At 37.3% G+C, this 23,824-nt stretch overlaps 1 protein-coding gene across 2 annotated transcripts in view; it reads right to left on the bottom strand.

The window, feature by feature from the left end:
- Pcsk5 (proprotein convertase subtilisin/kexin type 5) overlaps positions 1-23,824 on the bottom strand; it is a 410,777-nt gene that overhangs the window by 257,990 nt on the left and 128,963 nt on the right. For both annotated transcript variants that reach the window (XM_033757658.1, XM_019207714.1), the window contains exon 5: positions 21,197-21,273. In XM_033757658.1, the coding sequence (XP_033613549.1) occupies positions 21,197-21,273 (77 nt within the window). The remainder of the gene's footprint in view (positions 1-21,196; positions 21,274-23,824) is intronic.

The raw sequence follows: 23,824 nt of genomic DNA, 5'->3' as shown, positions 1-23,824 counted from the left end.
AGACAATAAAAAAATGAAATAAAACTGCAGTGTTTTCTTACCTCTTTCATTTTCTCTGCTTTACCCTCCCCTGTCTAGATCTCTGATTTTTTTTTTTTGCTTCTATCTACCCCAGCCTACAAAAATAGTTTAATCATGTTCATGTCTAAAACAACAAATAAGTTTTATTAATCAGAAAACTCAGTTGGTTACCACACTCCTGTTACAGGATATTCTCCAAAATAACACCGCATGGAATGGTGAATTACAGGAAGAACCCAATACAGGCACACATGTAGTCATACATAGTCTTGACCAAGACAGGTAACAACAACCTCATCAACCTCTTTGCCAATCTATGATGGTTAATCTAGATTGTCAATTTGATTGAATTAAGAGACACTTAGAAAAGGGATTGGATTTTGATGGTGCTAATCTCATCAAATGGATTAATCTCATTGAAGAGTTCATAGTTGGATGGGCTATTAGTAGGTACGACCTACTTGAAGGAAGTAGGTAACTGGGGGTGTGACTTTGAAGCGCATATCTCTTTTCTTATTCTTGCTCTTTCTGCTTCCAGGCTGCCATGAAGTCAGTGGGTGTTTTCCAGCAAAATATCTTTCTGCAGTGATAGCCTGACTCATCTCAGGCCCACGGCACTAAAACCAGCAGACCATGGACTGAACCCTCTGAAACTGTGAGGCACAATAAATCTTTTCTCCTTTAATGTGTATATGTCAGTTATGTTATTCCAGTGTAGAAAAACCCTACACCACTCATATTGGGGATCAACAACAAAGTAATAGGGTACTGGATATCACTGCTGATGTAGTAAACTAATATTGAAAATGGAGCAGGGCTCATTGGCTTTCTGGTGGTTAAAATACATTTAAACCTGCTGTGCTTTTTTGTCATTTACTGATTACTTTTCTATGTGATATTTGAATATTTGTATAAAATGAGATTGCCCAGGCTTTTCTGTGTCCCTTAATGCATCCATGATGTTATTCCTTTCCCTCTGGGTCTAGAAGGAGCTCAAATGTCTGCTCTTCATGATCTTTAACCTCTTGTTAGAGGGTCCTGGTTAGTCTTCTTAAATGTAGATCTGATGATTTTTTACTACATGAAGTTGGAACTTGAAACAGTTTAATCTCATTTCCTACCACAAATGGAGGTTTATGAAATTGTCTTCTTAGCTGGGCGTGGTGGCGCACACCTGTAATCCCAGTACTTGGGAGACTGAGGCAGGAGGATCATTGTGAGTCCGAGACCAGCCTGGGCTACATAGTGAGTTCCAGGTCAGTCTCAACTACATAGGGAGACCCTGTCTAAAAAAAAAAAAAAAAGAAATTGTCTTTTTTATCCCTTGACTATGAATAAACAGAAATCACTCATTCCTCCTAATTCATTTTAAGTCTGTTCTCAGAAGTTCAGGAATGTTACGTGGGTGTGGTGGTGCATGTCTGTAATCCCAGCACTGAGGGAGGCTGATGCAGGAAGACAGCAGGTTCTAGCCCAGTGTAGGCAATGTAGCAACCTAACAACCTAACAAAACTCTGTCTCAAATAAAGAAACAAACAAAAAGCTGGGGATGCAGCTCAAGGTGAAGGCCTTGAGCTCAGTCCTTAGCATTACTACTACTACTATTACATATACACATACACATGCACACAAACTTCACAAGTGTGTATCTGTTAGATGTGTACAGATAACTCTTCTGTGGGACTGGAGAAGGTCCAACGTGAGTCGCACTAGACATCTCTCTGCTGAACTAAGTACTGCCTCCGATCCATAAAAATAGAAATAAAACTCTTTTCAAGTTAGTTATGAACTCTGTTAGGAATACTGTTTTTACATGTATGATGAAAATAACCAAAGTACTTGAGAAAAATTATTTTAGTTAGCAATGTTATTTCCTCCTTCCTTGCCTTTCTTTTTCCTTCCTGTGTCAAGTTCAAATCATTCACATGCTGTGTCCTGTGCACTTTTGAAATTTGGAACATGAAAAACTGAATAATCTAAGGCTGTAGTGCTCACAATCTCTTAGAGAAGATTCGGAGTAAAGGATTAACAAAAGCTTTTCTCCTCATCTATGGAAAAGTTATGTTGATTATACTTTCTAGCTCTGTTCTCCTTGATATCCGGTAAATGTGAGCTATCAGCTACCAAACAATAAGGCTTACAAAAACAAAATGAATTTGAATTGGTTGATTACTATGAACTAGGAGAACTATGGCCAGGTCTATAAATCCATGATGAGAAGTATTAGTTTCGAGCATGTGAGAGCAGATGCTGGAGATGAAGTGTGGCCTTCCTTGCATGGCCCAGGAAGCTATATACACAGGCTATTGTGAGAAATAGTATTCTTACAAATATGCATCTTCTAAGGCAAAGTAATTCTCATACCCACCATTATGGCTGACTCTGGGGAGGAAATAGGACAGCAGAGAAGCCCAGAATAGTTTAAGAACAATGATCATTCTTTTTGAGGAAAGATAGCAGCTACTGTTCTGCTGGCATGTTATGTTTCTATCACAGAAGGATAGCAGAAGAACCTCTGGAGACCTAATAAACTCTATGGGCTTGAGCGACTAATGTAATTGAACCTAAGACCAGTGACAGGGGTTTTGCAAGATATATTCAAATAATCACCAGGTATTTTAGTACACACTCATCAAGGTTGATGTGAAAAATGTTGTAAGAATTTCTGCTTTAATTGTTCTGGTTTGAGATTGGTTCCTATAAAAATGCTTGATATGCAACCTAAATGTCTTCCTCTTTCTTACACCTGAACTGACTTTCCTATAATTTCACATTATCATGATTAAAAGAAAATTTCGTAATTAAAACTCAGTGAAGCATTAAATTTGAAGTATATGTTGAATATATATGCTAAGAAATGAGAAAAAGATCTATGAAAATAGTAAAAAAGAATGACCTGTATAAGATTATAATTTTAATTTTTTTATGGTCTATTTCTTTCCAGATACAGTATGTTTCTCTTCCTCAAATGTATACTAAAAACTATCTCATATAAATATTTCTATAGCAAAATAAGTCACCAGGATGCTAGCATGTTCCTTAAATAGACAGTATTTCAACTTTACTGGTATTCCCATATGTAGCTAAGTTCCAGTTTTATAAACATTATTATCATGACCAACTCAACCAGATTTAATGAGACCACACCCTTGACCCAACTCATAATTAATTTCCTTTTCTGAATCATTCATTCAGCAAATATTTATTAAGGGCTAAGCAGGTCTTGAAGAATGTATAATTCATTAAACATTTGAAAGTTTAAAAAATGATCATTATATGACGTAGTTTCAATGAATTTTACTGGCTAAGAAATTCTGAATAATAAAAAAATTTCACAGATGTACATTCACTTAATATGTGTGTTTCCATTTGCTTTTGCAAAAATATTTAGATTAAAAAAACACTTGTTTTGCTCAAAATCTGTTAATGATTGGCTGATGGAGAAATGTGATTTTATAAATGCATAACTTCATTCTGTTTGAAACTGCTTTCAGATCATGAGCAAGCTGTCAAAACAGTTTAGGAGATGTGCGTTTTTGTAAGAAATGAGAGTTAAAATATGTGACTATTATTTAAGACATATATATATATATGTCGTTAGGTCTTTTATAAACATAAAATAGAAACAAATAATACAAAGCAAAGTGAGCAAATCCATAGCTTAATGAACTTTCAAAAGAAATAGGATTTTATGTCATGAATGAAAATGATATTTGAGAACACCTTTAATCACACTGGAAGCCAAGCTGGAAGAGGATTCAGCAGTGCATGATCAGTAAAACAGAAGGAAAAAAAATCAACAAGGACAGTGACAGTGCCTTTAAATGAGAATGATTTGTCAATAAAATAATTCCAAACCGTCGTTAGAGCAACCTGTAAAGATCTTTACAAACTGGATCTGTTTGTGGTCCTACTAAAATTCAAATTTCATAAAGTTACAGAAAAACTACAACTTTAAACAAGATTAATTTTTGTTTGATGTAGGAATGACTATAGCTGAATGCTACATATACTTTCATAATTTTATTTTTATTGTTTAAAATAAAGCACCATTTGCTGTACTCATAAAAAGACTCTGGCCTCAATTTAAGTGAATTCACTTCTAATGTTTTCTTCCCTCAATAACTATTTATTGCAGTAATGAATCTTTCCAGAATTGCCTCACAAATCAGGTAGGCTCTGGTTCAAGTGAGAAAATGACTATGTGGCTTTGTATTAAGAGGTAGAAATGGTGACAAAGATTGCCTGACTATCATGACCAGAACATGCTTGCTATCTCGATCTCAATGTACATTCTGTGTGCAAGTCACTTTCAGCATCCTAGATACCTGTTCCTCAAGTCCCTGGAAAGCACAAGTTGAATACCAGGCCCTCATTTATTTCAGTCCCTTCTACAGTTTCTTAAGTCTATCGTACTATTTCCTTAGGATATTATTTCCTTAGCTGACAAACTACTTGCTCTGGCTGGGTGTGAGGCCACACCTAAGAGACATGGAGGCAGTCCGTGGCTAGAAGCCATTGTGTTTGGTTTTCTTCACTAAAAGTCAACTTGGGGGTAAAGAAACTCCTTTTTACCTCCAAAGAGGAGATATGGGTTCACAGAACTGCACAGGGTGATATTTAGGAAATAGAGGCACATCCTTCTCAATCTAGTATCTAACAATAGCAAATATAACAGAAAACATTACGTGTTAAAGCTACCAAAATTTCACTTGGTATTCACATTGATTCAAAGATTCAGCCATAAAACAAGGCAACATAAACCCTCCCAATTGTATTGATGCCTAACTTTTTATGTTAAAGCATTTATTTATAGCATTCTTCATTCTCCTTTCTATGGAAATAGTTCCAGAAATATATTAGTCATAAATGACAATCTCAGAAATGGAAAATCCTTATGGCAAATTAACTAAAATCCTCTTAGAAGTGAGAATTTTTCCAGGTCTCCCCCTGCTCCACTTTCTTTATCAAAGGATTATTTTTCCTTTTAGGTCACACATCATGAAGATCACAGAATTGTTTCCATCCAACATTCTGACCATTTTCCCCACTCAGTGACCACCAGGGGGTCAGACAGAGGAGACCCAGGAAGACCCATACGGGCTTGTTAAATTGCAGAGGGACAGAACTCTGTGCTGTGTAGAAAATCTACTTGACATTGATTAGCAAGGAAAGAGGCTGCAAGACTTTGTGTCTAATAATCGTCTGTCAATAGTTCAATCGTAAAAGTGTTCTTTTTGAGGGAGAAAAGTGAATGGATTTGGCAAACATTTTCTTTTCCTTTTCCTGCGCCACTTTAAAAGGGAAGAATTCTGGATCCTCGCTGTTAACCAAATGGCATTTACAGCTTTCAGCTGGCATGGGGCAGCTGAGAAGCTAAAACTAGGAATGCTTATTCCCATTCCCATGGAAACCAGTCACCAACTGGTGAAAACAAGGTAGATCAAACTTTTGGACAAGAATGTTGAAATAATCACTGTTTTAAAACTTCGCTTGCACCAGGATCGACAGCACTGTTTCATCTCAGGAGCACAAAGAGGTCTGTCTGGATAAACGATTGTAACTCTTCTTCATGGTCAAAATTATTACAGTACTGTCATAAGCTTTTTAAAATGTTCTTGTTTTTGTTTTGGTACTGGAGATCGAACTTGGGACCTTGCGCTTGCGAGGAAGGTGGCGAAAACACTAAGCTAAATCTCCAGCCCTGCTTTTTTTAGAAATCATGTCTTGAAAGACAAAATGATACCAATCCAATCGATAAATTATACAATAAAAAACAAAAATTTCAAACTGAGGAACTCCTTTGAAAATGTATGATCCTGTTATTACTGTACATGTTCTTAAATTCATGAGGGAAGAGGTGCGGTGATTTCTAGAGAAGGAGTAGAATGTAATCCATATTCTGGAAGATTTGGAAGGAGTATTCTATTTTTTTAAATTGTACTTTGAAAATAAAATTCCGAAAAGATCATTCACGTAGCCAATTGTGACAAAGTGAAAATGATCTCCATAGATCTTGGATCCATTCAGTCCTTCCAAGAGAATGGCCACGTCTTTCCCTTCACCCACAAAGCAAAAATACTTTTTAAAAATCTATGCATCATTCCCATTATTGGCATATTGTATTTAAAAGAAAAATACTCTAAATAATTTCCCCCAAATAAGTAATGGGATGAAAACATGCCAGTGATTCATTCTAAAGTGGAATTCTGTCACTAGACTGACTTTCCTCATGACCAAAGCCCGAAGTTGGCTCTAATAGCATAAGCTATACAGGGCAGCAGAGACTATTTGGTCCACTCAGAAGGCACTATCTGTAATTGTCATAGCACACTCCAAATAGCTATTTTCTCACTGCTTTGTTCACAGGAGATCATTAAGGCTCTTCATGGCAATAAGACTTGCCCAAATTTATTCCTACAACCTTTCGGCTTCTTTCTGTGCATGAGACTCACGTTCACAACTGTTCTGCTTAGACACACTTGCCAATTTTTAGCGTGCTACTCCAATTCAGAAACATCACCATGTCTACTTCCCATCTTATTAATTCTAAACTCCTGCATTAGTAAAAGATTAATACATGTGGAAATGTCTGACCTCAAATGCTATAATTTTCAGAGTATATGCAACACACTGATGATTCTTATTTTAAAATTTTAAATCTCGGATTGTTAAACTGACAGCTAAACACTAAATCTGAAGTCTTTCCAATTACATCAGTTATATCTCATTTTGCCTTTTCTTCTAATTTTTAAGATCAACATAGAGGCAATAAGTAAAAAAAAAAAAAACACTAATGATGAGAAACTTCACAAACATGTATGAATTAGTTGAAGCATACTCTTTCATTTAAAAAAACTGTCCTTAATTGTATTTTAATAGGGTTGTATATTTATTAGGTAGGAGTGTGAATTTTGTCACACATATGCCACTAACTACAAAGGAGGGGGAAGGGACTGATTTTGGCCAGAATTCAAATTCTCAGTAAAGTATTAAAAAATTTTTACTAATTAGTAATTATATATGCCTGGCTCAGTTTCACCTAAAATTACTCACTGAAAACATTTTTAAAGCTTATGCCACTGATTTACCTCTTTATTTCATGCAAGACCAGCATGTAACACCTGAAACAAAACAAGACTCTCTAAATCAAAGATTAATTAATTCACGATTTTCTTTCAGATGCATAAGAATACGAATCAATCACTATGAATGAACATATAGCCTCGGGTAACTTACAACATTTTCTTTCTTTATAATTTTGGTCTCTTTTTTTCCTCCGAAGTTTAAATGGAAGTCTCTCTTTTGATTTCTGGAAATAATTTAAAATGTACTATCCTTGGCATCTTTTGTCCCTACCGAGTTTCCCAACCCTTTTGCAATGGAAGAACTCAGGAGAATGTTTGGGTTGAATACTTCACTGTTCATTTCACTAATGCCACATACAGGCCACCCCGTTAACGCTATATACAGTTCTATCTGAAGCTGTTAAAATTGTCTCTTTTGAGAGGATGCACTGTGAATGAAGAGTTTACCAGCTGTCTCTATAAAGTTCATTGCAAACATCCACAAACATCATTTCCTGATTGTGCTAATACAGGACTTTACATGAGGGTTTGCATATAAACTGGTGACTGCCAAGGAAAGAGTTAGTTCTTAATTCTAGCTAGGGAAAACACAGACCGCAAGGAAGCAACCAATATCTAGTGAAGGTTTTTCTTGTTGCTGAAACTCTTACTTGTTTAGGGACATTTAAGACAGAAGTGAAAATCCAAAAATGTCAGCTAAGGCACTTTTAACAATAATTTGAAATAGTAGGGAACAAATTAAAGTCCACTTAAAACTCATTTCAGCCATAGGTTTTAGATTTTTCACTCTAAAATTTGAATATTTAGTATTTCACGGCCTTTTGCTTTCCCATATTTGTGCAAGAAGAGAAAAGGAGCCAAAAATAATCCTGCCACTGAGTCAGCAGATGACAACACTCACCTTCCAAGCACACTAAATTAGTAATAATGACAGTGTGCATCAAAAGAATACCCTATATCTGAGACTCTTCAAGCATGGCAGAATAACAGTATAATCACTTAGTGCCTGCTATTTACTAATGTACAGCATGAATGAAACATTATTTTCAGAGAGTGGCAAAATATTATTTAAAATTAAAGGGTAATGTAGGAAGGATGAAGTGATGAGGCTTAAAATAGTGAACAAACTCTAAATTCTTTGCATATGGCTACCGAATTTAGAGTTGATCTGTCTCTTAAAAGACATGTGTTGAAGGCTTGCCTGTCAGCCTGTGGCCCTCTTGGAAGGTGGTGGTACCCTTAAGAGGTGGGCCCTTGTGGAGGGAAGTTAGGGGATAGGCCCTTAATGGGGCTACTGAGACCCTGGACACCAGGACGTGAACAGACCCGCTCCATCCCACCCTTTGCCACAGCGTATGGCGGCACAGGTCCAAAATGGAGCCAAGCAACCATGGGTGGAAACCTAAAACAGTAAGCTGTTATAAACATTTTTCCCTTTTAAATTGTTTATCTTGTGTGCTTTGTCACCAAGGCATCTAATACAGGTTTGAAGATAGATTCAGATTTGAGTTTTAGATAGAGAAGTTCTAGGGAAAATAAGACATTTTTGGCTTTTTCCCTCAACAGAAAATGAAAATTCCAAATGCCTAAGCCAGAAGATGCCTTTTATTCTGAAGCTTGTAAGGAGCTCACTAAAACCAGCCACTACAATTGTCAGTCACTACAAACATTGTCTCAATGTCATCCCTTTCAGTCAGCCATTGTCCAAGACTCACATCAAACGCTTATATCTCCCAAAGTCTCTATGTTTAATCTACAGTGATTAACTCCTTTCCACTCGGTTCCTTTGGCTTGTAACAGTGTGTTTGTTTTGTAGAAAAAGAACTTTGGACTTCAAGTATAATTCTAAGAGGACACCCGTTATGTGAAAAGATTTAAATGGAATATAAAATATATATATTTTAAAAAGGATATGGTGACCTGGGGATGTACCTCAATGGTAGAGTGCCTGTTTAGCATGCTGCAGGCCTGGGCCAGTACCATGAAAAGGGAAAGTGTGGTAGCATGGTTGAGGGATTGTACCCAGCCTTCTGAGCTACATTCAGATAACATCTGAGAACCACCAACAGACTCTAGATTGGAAACCAATGGTTTCCAGGTCACAGTTTGCTTAATAGTCGGTGTTTACTGTGCTGTATTAGTCGAGTGATTAGTCAGTGTTATATTTCTACAAACTGTGTTAAGTATATCACTGGCTTGATTTAAAAAAAAAAGAATCGTGCTATGTTCAAAGTATTCAAAAAGTCTTTTCTAAAACAATATGCCATAAAAATTCTCATAAATCAACTAGTTGTTTCCATGAATTTGAAACTGTCTGTTGCATATGACCACTATATGTACAAGAGCTCTAGTATACTGAGCCAGATTAGATTAGATTATGTGATAAAGGATTGTGGATTTGGAAGTCAGATTCACTTTCATAAACTTTGTGAATCTGCCTTCAGTTTTACTTTCTTCCTCCAGAATAAGGAACATTGTTATGGCATTTAACTTCAAGTTCTTTCCTGTAACTAAGTTAAGCAGGGAAATGATTTAGAAAAAGGATATTTGGAAGCTCAGAAGTGTTGGGTATACTAAGTAGTGAAGGTGGAGGCTAAGAATCAACACACACAACACTGATCTGATCCGAGAAAAAAGGGAGAAAGACAGACAGAGACAAAGACAGACACAGAGACAGAGACAGAAGCTGCTAGTGAACAAGACTCCACTGATTTCATGTGCTATAAAACACTTCAATATTCCTTATCTGAAATCCTTAGGACCACTAAGGGTGTCAAATTTTGGACTATTTTGTTTTTGGAATATTTTCATATACACGAGATATCTTAGGGCTACAACTCAAGTTTAAATAAGATTTGTTTTTAGTTTCATGGTCATCTTACATACATAGCCTGAGGATAATATTATACAATAGAATTTTAAAATTTAAAAAAAAGTACAGGATCCCAACAATGAATGTAATTGTATTGTATACCTAGATTGTACCAATAAACTCAATAAAAATTTTTAAAAAAGAATTTTAGATACCTTTGTACATCAAAGAGTTTCATGGTGTGGAATTTTCTATTTGTAGCACCATGTTGGTGTTCAGAAGATTTGGAATTTTATGGTATTTCAGATTTCAGGCTAGGAATACAGACTTAGAATCCAGATCACATGGCCTGTGTTGTGTTCTAGACTGCATCGGGGGAGCTGATTGAGTAGCAGTTAGCATTTTCAATGGCCATATCACCCCCAGCCCAGGCCCATTCTCCCATGAAAAACACATACTGACCTTGCTGAACTCTCTTTAGACTTTGCTGAGTTTATAGCCCAGGACAAAAACAGCCAAGGTTTCTTTAGGAGACAGATGTATTCTCTTCTACCTGACTCAATCATATTCTAGGCCATATACCAGAGCCACAGAATTGCCCATAGGAAAACCAAATAAACAGCATGTATATATTGAGCTCTTAAAATTATTATGACACAACAATGTTTCAGGTACCAAGGTGTGGTATTTGTATTTGTTCACATACCAGTTGAGGCCTGCTTTTATAGGGCATTGCTCAAAACATTTTCCTAATATGTAGAAGGATTATTCCATTTTACTAAACAATTTGTCTATCATTTACTTTCCCATATGCCTTTTCCTGTTTCACTCCTAATATATGTCTTAGAAACCTATGAATGTGTACTATCCATATAGATTTCTGAAACCTATAAAGCTTTTAAGAAAAAATTATAAGAATTTAAGATATGGGTGCCATACATAACAAAGTATCTTCTTAGTATGACTCTCCTAACTTAAACAAGGAAAAAACATGACATGACAGATATATGAAGAGTTATGAGTATTTTGTTTCAACCAGGATGAATTAAACATGAGTTAGTATCCTTTATAATTGAAGTAGGTTTTACAGTGGGGATTCTAATGGAAGCTCAAAGAAATACATTGAGAAAATTGGATGGATATAAATTGAATAGATTGACATAAAAAAATACCTATAAACAAAATCTAAAAGAACATGAATATAATTTGCAATGGCTCCCACAGATAACTTATCATATTTACATTTGGGCTTCAAAGATTTCAGCAACTATGAGTGAACACACTAATACATGTGCCAGTGAAATGAGTGCTATTCTTATAGAATGTGTTTCTGCCCCAACGATGGTGCCGGTTTCCTCTCTGCAGAGGACTGAGTAATTTGCTAATCATTCAATTTATGGCAGAATCAAGCTGCAGTTGCGATGCCATCTTTGTAGTTGAAAAACCTATCGTCACAGTGGCAGGGGCCTGTATGAGACCATAAATAGTGTGTTTCAAGTGTGGATCACAAAGCAGAGAGGTGGTCGTTGGTGCAGCTGCTTCTTCAGTCATTCTTCACTTTAGGGACCCCCTACCTCCTTTAGAATTAAATTCCAACGAAGTCCAGTCCTCTAATTCTTTGATCTCTTCAATTCAAACCTCAGTTCCTCAGATGCTCCACTGCTCAACCTCTCTAGTTACTTTGTATATTACACGTGAGAAATGTGGAGAACTACAAATATAAAAATAAGTTGTCTTCCTTTTATCTACAAGATTCAGTATTTCCCACTTTTTTCCTAAAGAATTAAAGGGACTGTCATTGCATTAGTTAAAAGAAAGCAAGTAAATGTTATACAACAGTCTGATATCCAATGAAATTAACAACACAGGTCACAGTTGAAACTGCTATCTAACATGAGTTTGAATCAGGCCAGGTAGGATATATAACAATTCACTGGTGTCAAGACTGGTGTGATTGCTGGAGAACAGTGGACGCTTCTTTCTCTGCATGATGACAGCATAACACTGGAACCTTTGGGAAGATATGGACATCAGGATGAAGGAAAAAGAAATGGGGTATGAGGCAGTCTTATCCATAGAGGGCTGGAGGCTTGGGGAGCAAATAAGAGTTATCATTTAGTAACTGGAACAGACACGGGAAAGGGTATGATGCTACGAGGATGAACCAAAAAGGGAATGCCAACCAAGATCAAGAAGGACACACAAAAGTCTGTTGCCGTCAGCTTATCTTAGCTCAAGACATCCCCACAAGGTAATGTGTTAGCAATTCGTGCAAATTCAGATACGCTTACTAGCACATGCAAATTAAATGCAGGTAGCATGCAGATATTTAAAAATCGAAGAGGTAGATTTTTCTAACAAAGATCTCTTCAGTAAAATTCATAAGATGGCTGCTTGTGATGAGAGCTGAGAAAGGGGATTCAGGAGAACCTATGAGGAAATACAAGTAGTCTGCTTCTCCCTCAAGCTATTTCATGTGCTTTATAGGCAAAAGGATTTGCCCCCAAGTCTTCAAAGTTGGTCACATTCTCAAGATCTCATCCTCTTTTGAGGGTAAGAGAAAGTTTCTTATTCCCATGGGCTCAGGCTTCTCCTACAGAGAAACTTTCACAGCCCACACATTTCCAGAGCGGTCACAAAGGACAGCCCTTAATTGCAAAAACATTGGCAAGGGTCTTTTATGTGATTTTAATCCGAATGAGCCCATACCTCCAAACAGAGAAATTTAAAAAGAGCCACTTTTCCTCTGAGAAACAGATTCAACACATTGCTTACTTACTTGTTAACACCTTTAATAGTAATATTAAGACATTCGTGCATGTTGCCTTTACATACAGCTGCCACAGATTTATACATTTACATTATATAAGCAGTACTCATTCCGTTTAATATTTTAAAAATTAATATATACTAATAGAATGTTTGAAGACACAGATTCAAGCTCCAGCTTCCCCACGACAACTTCCAATCAGACCAAATGAAACCCTTCTCTTTCTTTTATTCCACAGCTTTTGCAGTTCTGTGTTTGCCTCTGAGTCTCTACAAGAGAGAGTAGCTGACACCTTGCTATGGGAAGCTGTGAATAAATTGGCTCTTATTTCCTTTGGATGGCCATCATTTATTTCCACTGAGCAAAAAGAAATGTGGAGTTGGATTTTTATAATAATTTATTCCAAGTAATGATTTCTGTTGCTTGTGGAAAGCCACGTGTACATGTGATGTTAAGAATCTCTGCAGGCCAAGCCCTTTCTCCAGAGAAAAAGCCTTCAATCCCAGCACTTCGAAGACCCAGGTTATTGTTTACTGAACACAGTATTATGGTGATGACAGTTCTCTAAACATAGTAAAGGAATTATTTCTCAGGATTTCTACAGCAAATTAATTCAGTTGTGCAGGTGAATAGATGGTGCATGAAAAAATGAGCTCAAATGTTGACCCCGCCACTTGGTGACATCAGCCATGTTACTTATACTTAACCTCTGTAAACTTTCTGAAGGTAAGCTGATGTGAGCGGCAAATGAGACATCGTGGGGATGTGCTCATTTTATTACTTTATGCTTACACTGCTTCCAAAGGTAGTCAAATAGAAACCCCATAGATGTACGGATCTTTTTCAAGAAGTTAAGCAGAAATAGCGACACACTGACAAAGCTGGGGAAGTTCTGAAAAGAATGCTTCTGCACATTGCGGACACAGTGGACAAAGTAGGGCTGGTACCCAGGTGTCCTCGAAGAACAGAACAGGTTTTGTACTGTGTCACCCTTTCTTCTTGGGAGGATTTTCGCATAAGAACTAATTAAATATGTACTGATTGAATAAAGCATGTATTTTTACCCTTTCATCTAACAAAGACTATACTAAAAATCCACACCTAACACCAATAGTGTATGCGCCCGCACACACACACACACACACACACACACACACACACACACACACTTACTTTACATACATGCAAACAAGAACATTCTATGGGGGTGATCTGAATTGGTAAATGCAAAAATTATGATATCTTGTTTAGCTGATAAGGACACAATTGTGACGCAGTCCTTCAACTTAGAAGTATATGAATTAGATCTTTAGATTTAATATGAATGAGAGGGTACCCAATATTTAACTAATATCTTGCCATTAAAATGAATAGCCTGCAAGCTTGAGATTTTGTTTCAGCATGCTCTTGTTCTGGTAGCTGTACAGGGAATGAAATAAATAAGATAAATGTCCTTTGTCTTCTCAATTTGCTTTCTTGTTCAGCACTAACATGAGCCTCCACTGACCAGTTTTGAGAGTTCCTGGTTGTCTTTTGACTGCTTGACATAAACATCAACAAAGCACAGCTACCACTGACCTCTCAAGGTCTTCCTGCTCTACAGTTTACATATTTCAGATAGAAGGGAGAGGTTAAAGGAGAAGATTAAAAGAGAGGGATAAATAAATACACATCTGGAAAACCTGCCCTACTGTTTAATCCATTATTTAAAAAGGATACTTATGTCTTTCCCTTACTGCGATTTCCATCCTCTTTAGAAACGCTAGGAACTTGTGAGTTTGTTTTTTAAATAAGAAATTTAAATTCAAGCAACTATCAATTATTCATGTCAACAGAACATGAGTTTGCATAAACTATACCCGAACTTCATTTCAACCTATAGCATCAATCAGATGCTTTATTGAAACTGTCGAGGAGAGCCCAAGAAACTAAGTTACCAAATCCTGGAGGAGAAAAACAGTAAAATCAACAAAGAGGAGAACAAACGAGTCTGAAGGTTGCACTATCATGACTATAAGCCCTGGAATGATTCATGTATTGTTTGATAAACATGCATATTTATAGTTGAGGTGACAGGTACATAGGAATTCCAGGTTAGATACATTTTCAATACTTCTTCAGCGTTCATGAAAGAATAAACAGCCATTTAGAAAGTCCCATGGATTTAACTTTTGTTCTCAAAGTTATCTCAGTATTTCTCCTTTTCTTCCACCAAAGATATCAGGCTTGAGGACAAACACACATATGTCAGTCAAGGGACTATCTCTGAACACTGGGACCTTTTGGGATGGCTAATATATTTACTCCAGCATCTTCTATGAAGATGCAGGCAAGTTCAGGGAAATGAGCAGGGAAGAGTGTAGTTGGCTACTGATGCAGTTCTTTGTATCCAGCTGTTTGGAAGCCACCCAACCCTTAGGGCTACTGAAGGGAATAACGATCTTCAGGGATGCGGTTAAACCCCAATGACCCACAAGGGGGAAGCAGAGAATAAACAACCCTGCTTCACCCCTTGCATCCCCACTCATGCTCTACCTGAGCCTTTCATTGCCAAATGCAGGGAGAGGCCAGTGGGCAACGAAAAAGAGTAAAGCAGTCCCTAAAGGTCACCAGTCTGGTGTAGCACGCACGGTGGACAGTCAAAAAGGGTTTTTAAAAAAGATATCAAGCACAAAGGCCCGCTGTGTGTAACACCATATAACAGATCACAGACTTCAACTGGGTTATATTTTGCTAATTCAGCTAAAGGAAACTGTCAAAGTCAGTAGTCGTGTAATTATTTGAAGACTAAACTGACACTTTAGATCCCAAGCTAAACTGAAAATCTTCTCAATATATTCTCTTGCCTTCTATCCCCTATGCTGCTAAATGTGACCCCCATGTACAGTAGGAAAAGTTTATAAAATAAATAATAAGTTCACAGCTGCTGTGAAAAGTCCTTGGAGATGTATCCTGCTCACATCAGGGAAGGCAAAAGAAGGCATCGCAGGGGAAGCCACACGAGGGGGAGAGGAACTCTCCAGGGCCAGAAGGTGACACATCCAGAGGACTCTGCAAGGCTGCAGCTCTGATGAGTAAGGAGGAGGAGGCAAGTGGCAATAACCGTGCAGTAGGAGTGGGGTCATGAAGGGGCCTGTTTTTTTTTTAACATGTCAAAACAAAAAGAATTTCAATGTTCTTATTTGAGTTTAAAACTATTACTTGGCACCAGAAGGAAATGTGACCATAGATAAGGAAGCATTTAGAAGACATACAAGGATAGAGGTAAGAGGCCTAGTGTGGATGGGCAGAAAGGTGTGTGTGAGGCTTCTGAGAGGTACCCAAGAAGAGGAGGAATGAAATGGGGAAAACGGCTAGACTGGGACAACTACAAAAGTGAGGTAAAGGGGAAAGGATGGCAGGGTTCTGATCCAAGATAAACAAGCCTTTCCCCGCGGTGCTGCAACTGCACAGATGAGGCTGGGAGATGATCAACACCGTTGCCTACATCAGTTTACTGCACTATGGTATCTGAGGCTTTTTGCAGGTGATTTCATGAATGTGCAATCTGTGGCTAATACTATTGTCTGGATGTTTGTGTCTCTCTAAAATGCATATGATGCAATCTCATCCTCAGATGCTGTTAGGAGATGAGGCTTTGGGCAGCAAGGAGGTCTTAAAAGTACAGCCTTGTGGATGGGATTAGTATCTTCACAGAAGAGGCCTGAAGGAGGCTTTGTCCCTTCTTCCACGTGAGGATACACACAAGGTGCCATCCATGAAGAAGGGAACTTCTCCAAATGTTGAATTCGCTCCTGCCTTCATCTTGGACTTCCTAGCCTTCCAAGCATTAAACGTTTATAGTTTGTAAATTACCAAGACTTAAGATACAACTGTCATATATAAATTTTAATTGCCCGTTTTCTACATTTTAAACTTCTGGTAATGTGTATTTGTCATAAATGGTACATGAATTCTTTGAAAAAATCACTGACCAAGTAACATATTTAGTGTGTGAGGGAGATGTTATTTAGCAAAAAAATCAAACACAAAACTGGAAAAACAAACAAGGCATTGATAAGGATACTACTACCTCTCTTTGACAGGTTCTGTCAGATCTATTCAGCTATAGGATAAGTTTATTTTAACTGTAACTTGGTCAAATCCTAGGGTATGGAGAAATAATACTTCTACCTATTAAGGCCATAGATCTTATAATGGGAGTTTTTTCTCCCTAAGTATTAAGGTAGTATATTTCTTTTGTAAGCACAAAATACTGTCCGTTCATTGGCTCTGCTTCGGAATACTATCTCCCGACAACAGTTGTTTGCAGAAACAAGAGAAGGCCTAAACACATGTTGGTTTCTGCAACATGGCAACATTCTTAAAACCAGAAATGATGTGTGAAAGATTAAAGAACTAGAGGAAATGTATTTCCATCTGTCCTGGTTAAATCTTCCTTGAAAACAGAGATAAGACACAAAATGAAAAATCCATTCCTGGTAGAAAATGAATCTTTCACCTATGGGTTGATTTATTTTGAAAAGGAATTAGATTCTGGGCTACACACCACATATCCAAAAGAAAACCCAGTGGTCTCATCTCATCAAATATATTACAATGACTCAAGCAGGGAGAACATTTAATAGAAAGCAACCTAACTCAGACATCAATAATTCATTTATCAGAAATAGAAGTAGTGGTTTGAAATGCCAGCAGACTGTTTCATTTGTAAGGAGGCCTTTTCTATTTTATACCCACAACAATGAGAGCTAATATGAATGAAAGCAAAGCTGAATTGGAAGCGAAGTTTGTATGGTCTCTGCTTACCATGTTATTTCTTTAGCATCATTTATTTAGACGTGGCATCATTTGGGGATGTGCAAAAGTGACAAGAAAGGAATTTTACTTTGCGGGGGGTGTTCAGAAGTGATTTTCTTCACTCCAAAACTCTGGTGTTAGAGATATAATCATTGAAATCTAGGAGAAATGATTTGCATGAAGTTTTGTGGGTACAGCCTCTACTAGTACTGAAAATCTTTTTTGCATTAGATTCTAACTAAGTCACTTCTCCGTCCAACCCACTAATAATCCGCATCATTTCATTGCTGTATCCAAACACTTAGCACAAAACCACTTGGAAAGCAAGGTCTCAATGCATTTGTTGAATGAATGAACAAGAAAGAAGGCCGGATATGCTTTGCAGCCTACAGATTGGGTTGTGCGATGAGGAGGCATCTGTAGAGTGTCTCCCTCAAGTCCCTGTTCTGACGATGATTAGAAATTCGCACCTTCACTACTGTTTCAGTTCACAGAAGGCAGAGGGAAAAATTCAGACAGTGATCTGAATAAGCCACAGCGTCCCCCTCAGAGAAGTAAGATAATCTAAACCTCTAACCTTGCAAACAAACAGATTTCCAAGTTTTAGCTTGGACTTGGAATGTTCATATCTACACATGTTTTGAGATAATTATAATTTCAACTGATTATCAAGAATTAGATATATGAATAGAACACATAATTACACTAACAGCTGTAATTATCCCCAGTTATACAAGCTTGATGTGCTTTATGCATTTTATTCTTTAAATGTACGTATTATTCCTTTTGGACCTATTTAAAAAAGAATATAAAAGCTCAAGAGTAGTTAGACACAAAAAACATAAGGCTGATCAAGGACACCCAGGGCTAAATGTCAACTCTTTTAACCTACAAATGCACTCGTGTTTCCTAATGCCAAGAGAAAACTATCCAAACGAATTATCTATTTATGGACCCACACTTAAAGAAAGATGTGTCATTCATATTTACTCATCTGATCTCACGAGGGGAGAAACATCTCAACCATAAATGCCTGAAAACATGTTCTCGATCAGGAAAAGGAAACCAATCAGGCATTAGTACCGAGAAGCACTAAAATGACATATGGTACCCTAGGGGACTGCTGCCTTCCATAAAACAGAGGTCCCGAGTGCTGGTGTTGAACCTAAAAAATGTCATATTTCACTATCAGGTCTATAAACCTAGGCACGCATCTAGAAGAATGTTGGTGTCCTCCAATTTTCCTATGACATTGTAGGAGCCATAGCTGAATGTTGGTCAACACAGGACACTAAAACAACTTGACGGCCCATATTTTTCTTGGGGGGGAGCCCAGTTTAAAAAAAGTCCAGCTTTAAAAGGACAGTCTGTACAAAGCCAATACTCAATTGTCTTTACACACAGACAAAGCAATGTTAGTCAGATCAGACATACCCTTGGAGAATAATCACATCACTACCAAGTTTCATTGCGAAAAGGACCCCATGGAGATGCAGCTACAACTTGACTTGTTTTATGGCTCAAATATCGACAGAGCTCAACACAGTGGTCTTTGGTTTCTACCTGTAACCATGCTTGTCCCTCCACATCCTGTACACGGATACTATGCGTTTCCTATAGTTTAAATGTTTCTCTTTTCTCCGCAAGTATCTTGTGGGGCAACTTCTACATGATCACAGATAACCCTTTTTCCACCTCACAATCATGGGCGATCTGCCAGGATCATCCTGGGAACACCCTCCATTCTATTTAATGTTCCCTGCTTTCTCTGTGCCTGTGCCTCTCTATTCTGTATTTTAATAAAGCTTTGGTAGTTACCTGTTTTCTCTTACTGTTTTTTTCTTGCACACATGTTGGCAGGCCTGTGAATGGAAGTAGGTGTTATGTGCACAACCTTCCATAAATACACTTTAGGTTGTCTTTCAAGGTAAAGTACCACCTTTATTATAGTTTGTGTGTATATTAACTACTTAACATACATACATATGCATGCATGTATGTGTGTGTGTATGTATATATATATGTGTGTGTGTGTGTGTGTGTATGTATGTATATAAATGGGGTATCACTGTATTAAATCCCCATCTTGTATATGTGTATGTGTCACTGACAACATCTTTTAGTGTTAGATTCCACCTCAGTTTTCTTACTGCTCTGTGTTTAGGATTTTTCAGGGTGTTATTATTTTCAGGAATGAGTATGTTGCATTATAGCAGAATGAACCAAATGCTGAAATGTATCAGTGATGTTTTTGTTTTAAAGACTACTTTTTAAGAGAAGTTTAGATTCACAACACAACTGAGAGAAAAGTACAGAGATTTCCCAAATTTCCTTTGCCCCCACACAGATATTACCAGTGACGCTTTTTTGAGCACAGAAGAGTCAAGTCTCTTCTTCAGTGTTTCATGATACTTTGTAAATTGAGCTGAAAACACTGGCTCACATTGTCTGAAATTATAACCCTTTGTGTGAAATTCACTAAACATTACAATTTACAATCTGGACAGTAATGACTAGGTCTAAAAGAAAATGATCCAGTTCAATTTTTTCCCTTTCTCTTTTTCTTTGGAAGTTCTGGGAAAGTCTATCAATTTGTGTATGAGAGCTTTCACCACAGAATTTTATCTGTCATATACACTTGGCTGTGAATATTAACAAAGACCACTAAGGGGCCAGGATTTAACTCAGTACCTGACTGCCTGGCAAGTGCAAGGTCCTGAGATTGATTCCTGTTACAAAAACAAAACAAAACAAAACAAAAAAACAAAGACCAATACATCTTTGTAAATGGTTAGAGAAAAGACAAACAAATGTACAGTGACATCTCCTAGGTCATATGATATTAAACTTATTAACAATAAAAGGACTAGCTGAGAAATTTTTCCTTAAAGGAAAAAAAAGCAGATTGTAAATTGCACATAATAAATAGGCCAAACATTGTGTTTCCAACTTCCAACCTAAAACATTTAAATAAAAAATAAAAATTCATACTGAAAGTATCTAAATCACATTTGCAGTAACAGGAAAAAAAGGTAATATGATACAGTGATCAGAAATAGCTACTAATCATTTTAAGAATCTGAGTCATTGTAAGTAACAGAAAACAACCCCCCTTACTCACTGAGCAATGTTAAAATATTCTGTGTTATCAAATAGATGTGCTTTTTCATTTGCAGTCACTAAAACCTTCTCCACTGACTGCAAAGTGAAACTGTGCCCCTTGACTGGGGAAGGGAGAGAAGAAAAGTATGACCTTCCATGAAGGGCAATAATTCTTAGGCGTTTCATGTGTATTAGTGAAAAACCCAATCTTTTAGAGAGAGAATAAAGGAGAAATAAAGTAAGAAAGCCCCTGGCCATAACCTCAAATGAAGCATCAATAAAATTACTCTTTGGAGAGTTACTTTGTCTTGCCCCTTTAGCATTTTTATCTCGAAACGAATGGGTTAGTTACCCTGCTGAGGGTAAATTCCCCCACTTTCATAGTGAAGATCTGGAAAAACTGTCATCCCCCAGAGCTCTCCACGTAACCTCTTTTTACTATATAGACCACCTTTTTGTCTTCTCAGAAACTGATGAAAACACACCTGTTCACCTTGCAGTAAATTAAGGATCACTTGTTACCAAAGATTTTGAAGAAAATACTTTCTTCAGCATGAGTAGAAATCCAAACTCATTGCCAGCCACCCCTCATCTGAACCTTACTTGTTCTCATTGCTTGCATCATAACGAGGCATTGGGTCCAAGTCATTCCCATTCACATCACAGCTTGCCAGAGCATCCTATGGCCATAGAGGAAGAAGCAGAGAGAAAGGAAATGGGCAGTCATTAATTAGCCATTGACCCACAGGCTCATGCATTCTTAAACACATTTCTGCAAGACTAATTAGGTTAACTAATACCCTCATGGTCTGCTGGTGTCAGGATGCCTTAGGGAGGGCTACAACCAGTGCTTTATTTTCCTCCTTGAAGGTGAAGAAGTGGTCTACAAAGACCAAAGAGGTGCCAGCATTTCTCCCCTTCATACCTAGAATGAACCGGTTCATGAAATGTGTATCTTTCAAAGACATCCTCAGTCACTACCTTTTTCTACAAAATACTCCTCAAATACCTAGAAGCAAAGTGATTTATTCTCCAGATACTTCCCTTATTTCTTGCTACATTACTTGAGCTTGTAACTTATCATAACTTAAAAGATTTTGCAAGAAAAAGGCACCGACATATAATTAACAAACCAGTTAAAAATTAATAATAGATATCTATTCAATCAACTATCTTGGGGATCCTTTAAGTATGTGTGGGGTTCTATTACAGACAGCTAAATTACTTGGATATATTATAGGCAAGGAAACAGGGATGGGCCTTCCAGGAAGTCAACACAGAAGACAGTTGAGGCCCATTTATTGAAGGCCAGGATTCACAAAAGGAACAACTACACTCACATACTTGCCCTAGGGATGAACAACAGTGATTAATATTCTAAATAATCACCCTGGGTGGGGATTAAAACCTCCCTAGCCCATTCCTTCCCTTAAATCCTTATTCATTCCTTGTATGATTGCTGATAAATTACTATCTTCCCCATTTGATCAATATTCCTAAGGGATTATCCTTGAATCTTATTCATTGACTGGAGTTTTGTCCCACCTCATAACTAACTTGTGATTTCCATTGGATCAACACTACCTAAGGGATTATGTGTATATATGTGTGTGTGTGTGTGTGTGTGTGTGTGTGTGTGTGTGTGTGTGTGTTTTTTTTTTTTTTTTAGGATCTAGAGATTATACTTTTAATCTTATTAGTTGACTATGGTTTTGTCCCACCTTGAACCCACCTCACCTTGTGGCTTTGCTCAAAATACCCTTGAGAAGTGGGGCTGGTGGGCTCCCCACTATCCAGGTGTCCCTCCTGTCCCTCTTAGGAGCTGTTTCCCTCAAAAATATTCCGTACTCTTAATCTTTGTTGTTCCTAGAATTCATTCTTTGATTTTAGAGAACACAAACTCAGTGTTTCTGTTATCTAGCAGGTTATATTTCCTTTACATTATTTGGAGATCCTGTATCATACACCCTATTATCAGTTTCAAGGATTACATCCTTGTAAGTCTATAATTCTAACTTTAACTCAATTGCTTTTTTTTTTGCTTTTGACCAACCAAAATGATGAACAAGGTTTTCCCTTACAAACTTTTCAAAATGAGGAAACAGAACCTCCAAAAACAAAGTTGGATTCGTGTGCTTTCAACAATGATTATGAAAAGTCTCCAAAATACTAAAAAGAATTTATTGGGTTGTTGTCACTGTTCAAATATATTTAATCATGGAGAGCCTATCTGATATCCACCTTGATCATTTTAAGATGCTTTACTTTTTCTTAGGCTTCGTGACTACTCCTAATGTCAATATTGGTGAAAGTCAACACCATCTTTGTTTTCTTCCTTTATGATTTCAGCTCATGTTTACAAAATAACTTTTACTACATTGGTCTTGACATTTTCGGAGGAATTAAGGAAAATACACACTACATGAGAAGGTGCTATAACTCTGCCTCTTGTACAAAGGGAGCCCTGAAGCCATATCTTCTTAGTGGTTTTTAGAGCAAGGGCTTTGGTCAATCTAATGTAACTTAATAATTTTACTTGTAAGGAAGCAGGAGCCCCAGGAGGTTAATTTCTAGCCTGATTTGTCATGAGACAAAATGAACTGAAACCTAGTCCTTTTGCCATCTCACCTGTTTTTTCTACTCCCCTCTGTGTTCAACATAGGAATAATTAAGAGGGTGCTAGTACTGTTAATTGTACAGGTAATTCTCGAGAATTTTTTTTCAAGGGGAGGAAAATGAAAAAGGTAAAGACTACAATCAGAATGAGGTGAAAGCTGTTTGTCTTTAATGAGACACATTCATCTGCAGTGGGAGCAGCACTATACTGACGAGAAAGACATCTTTGCTGGGGGAGAGTTAAGCATAGTTCTGATCTTTGACTGCATAATTCTCTTAAGAGTTCAGGATTCAGGGTCTTTACCAAATGAGGTGGCTAAAAACAAGTTTCTTTCAATCTTTAATATTCTGTCCTATGAAGAGTTACAAGTTTATTTGCATGTGCTTGGATGCAGGGTGAGGAGAATCACTCAGCCCAAGTCAGTTTGCAGTTCTTTTTTTTTTTTCTTTTCTTTTTTAATTCTAGCACCGGGAATAGAACTCAGGACCTTGTGCTTGCAAGGTACACTGAGCTGAATCCCCAGCCCTTAGTTTGTTGTTCTTTCTTAAGAAGAAATGACTGATTCCTAGGGACTAGTGGGAGGCTGATTATTACTGGAGGGGAGGGGGAGAGGG

This window comes from Fukomys damarensis, unplaced genomic scaffold, assembly GCF_012274545.1.
Source record: "Fukomys damarensis isolate Sample0158 unplaced genomic scaffold, DMR_v1.0_HiC HiC_scaffold_31, whole genome shotgun sequence".
Taxonomy (NCBI): domain Eukaryota; kingdom Metazoa; phylum Chordata; class Mammalia; order Rodentia; family Bathyergidae; genus Fukomys; species Fukomys damarensis.
Note: the sequence above shows the minus strand (reverse complement) of the source record. Positions and strands in the feature narration are given on the sequence as shown.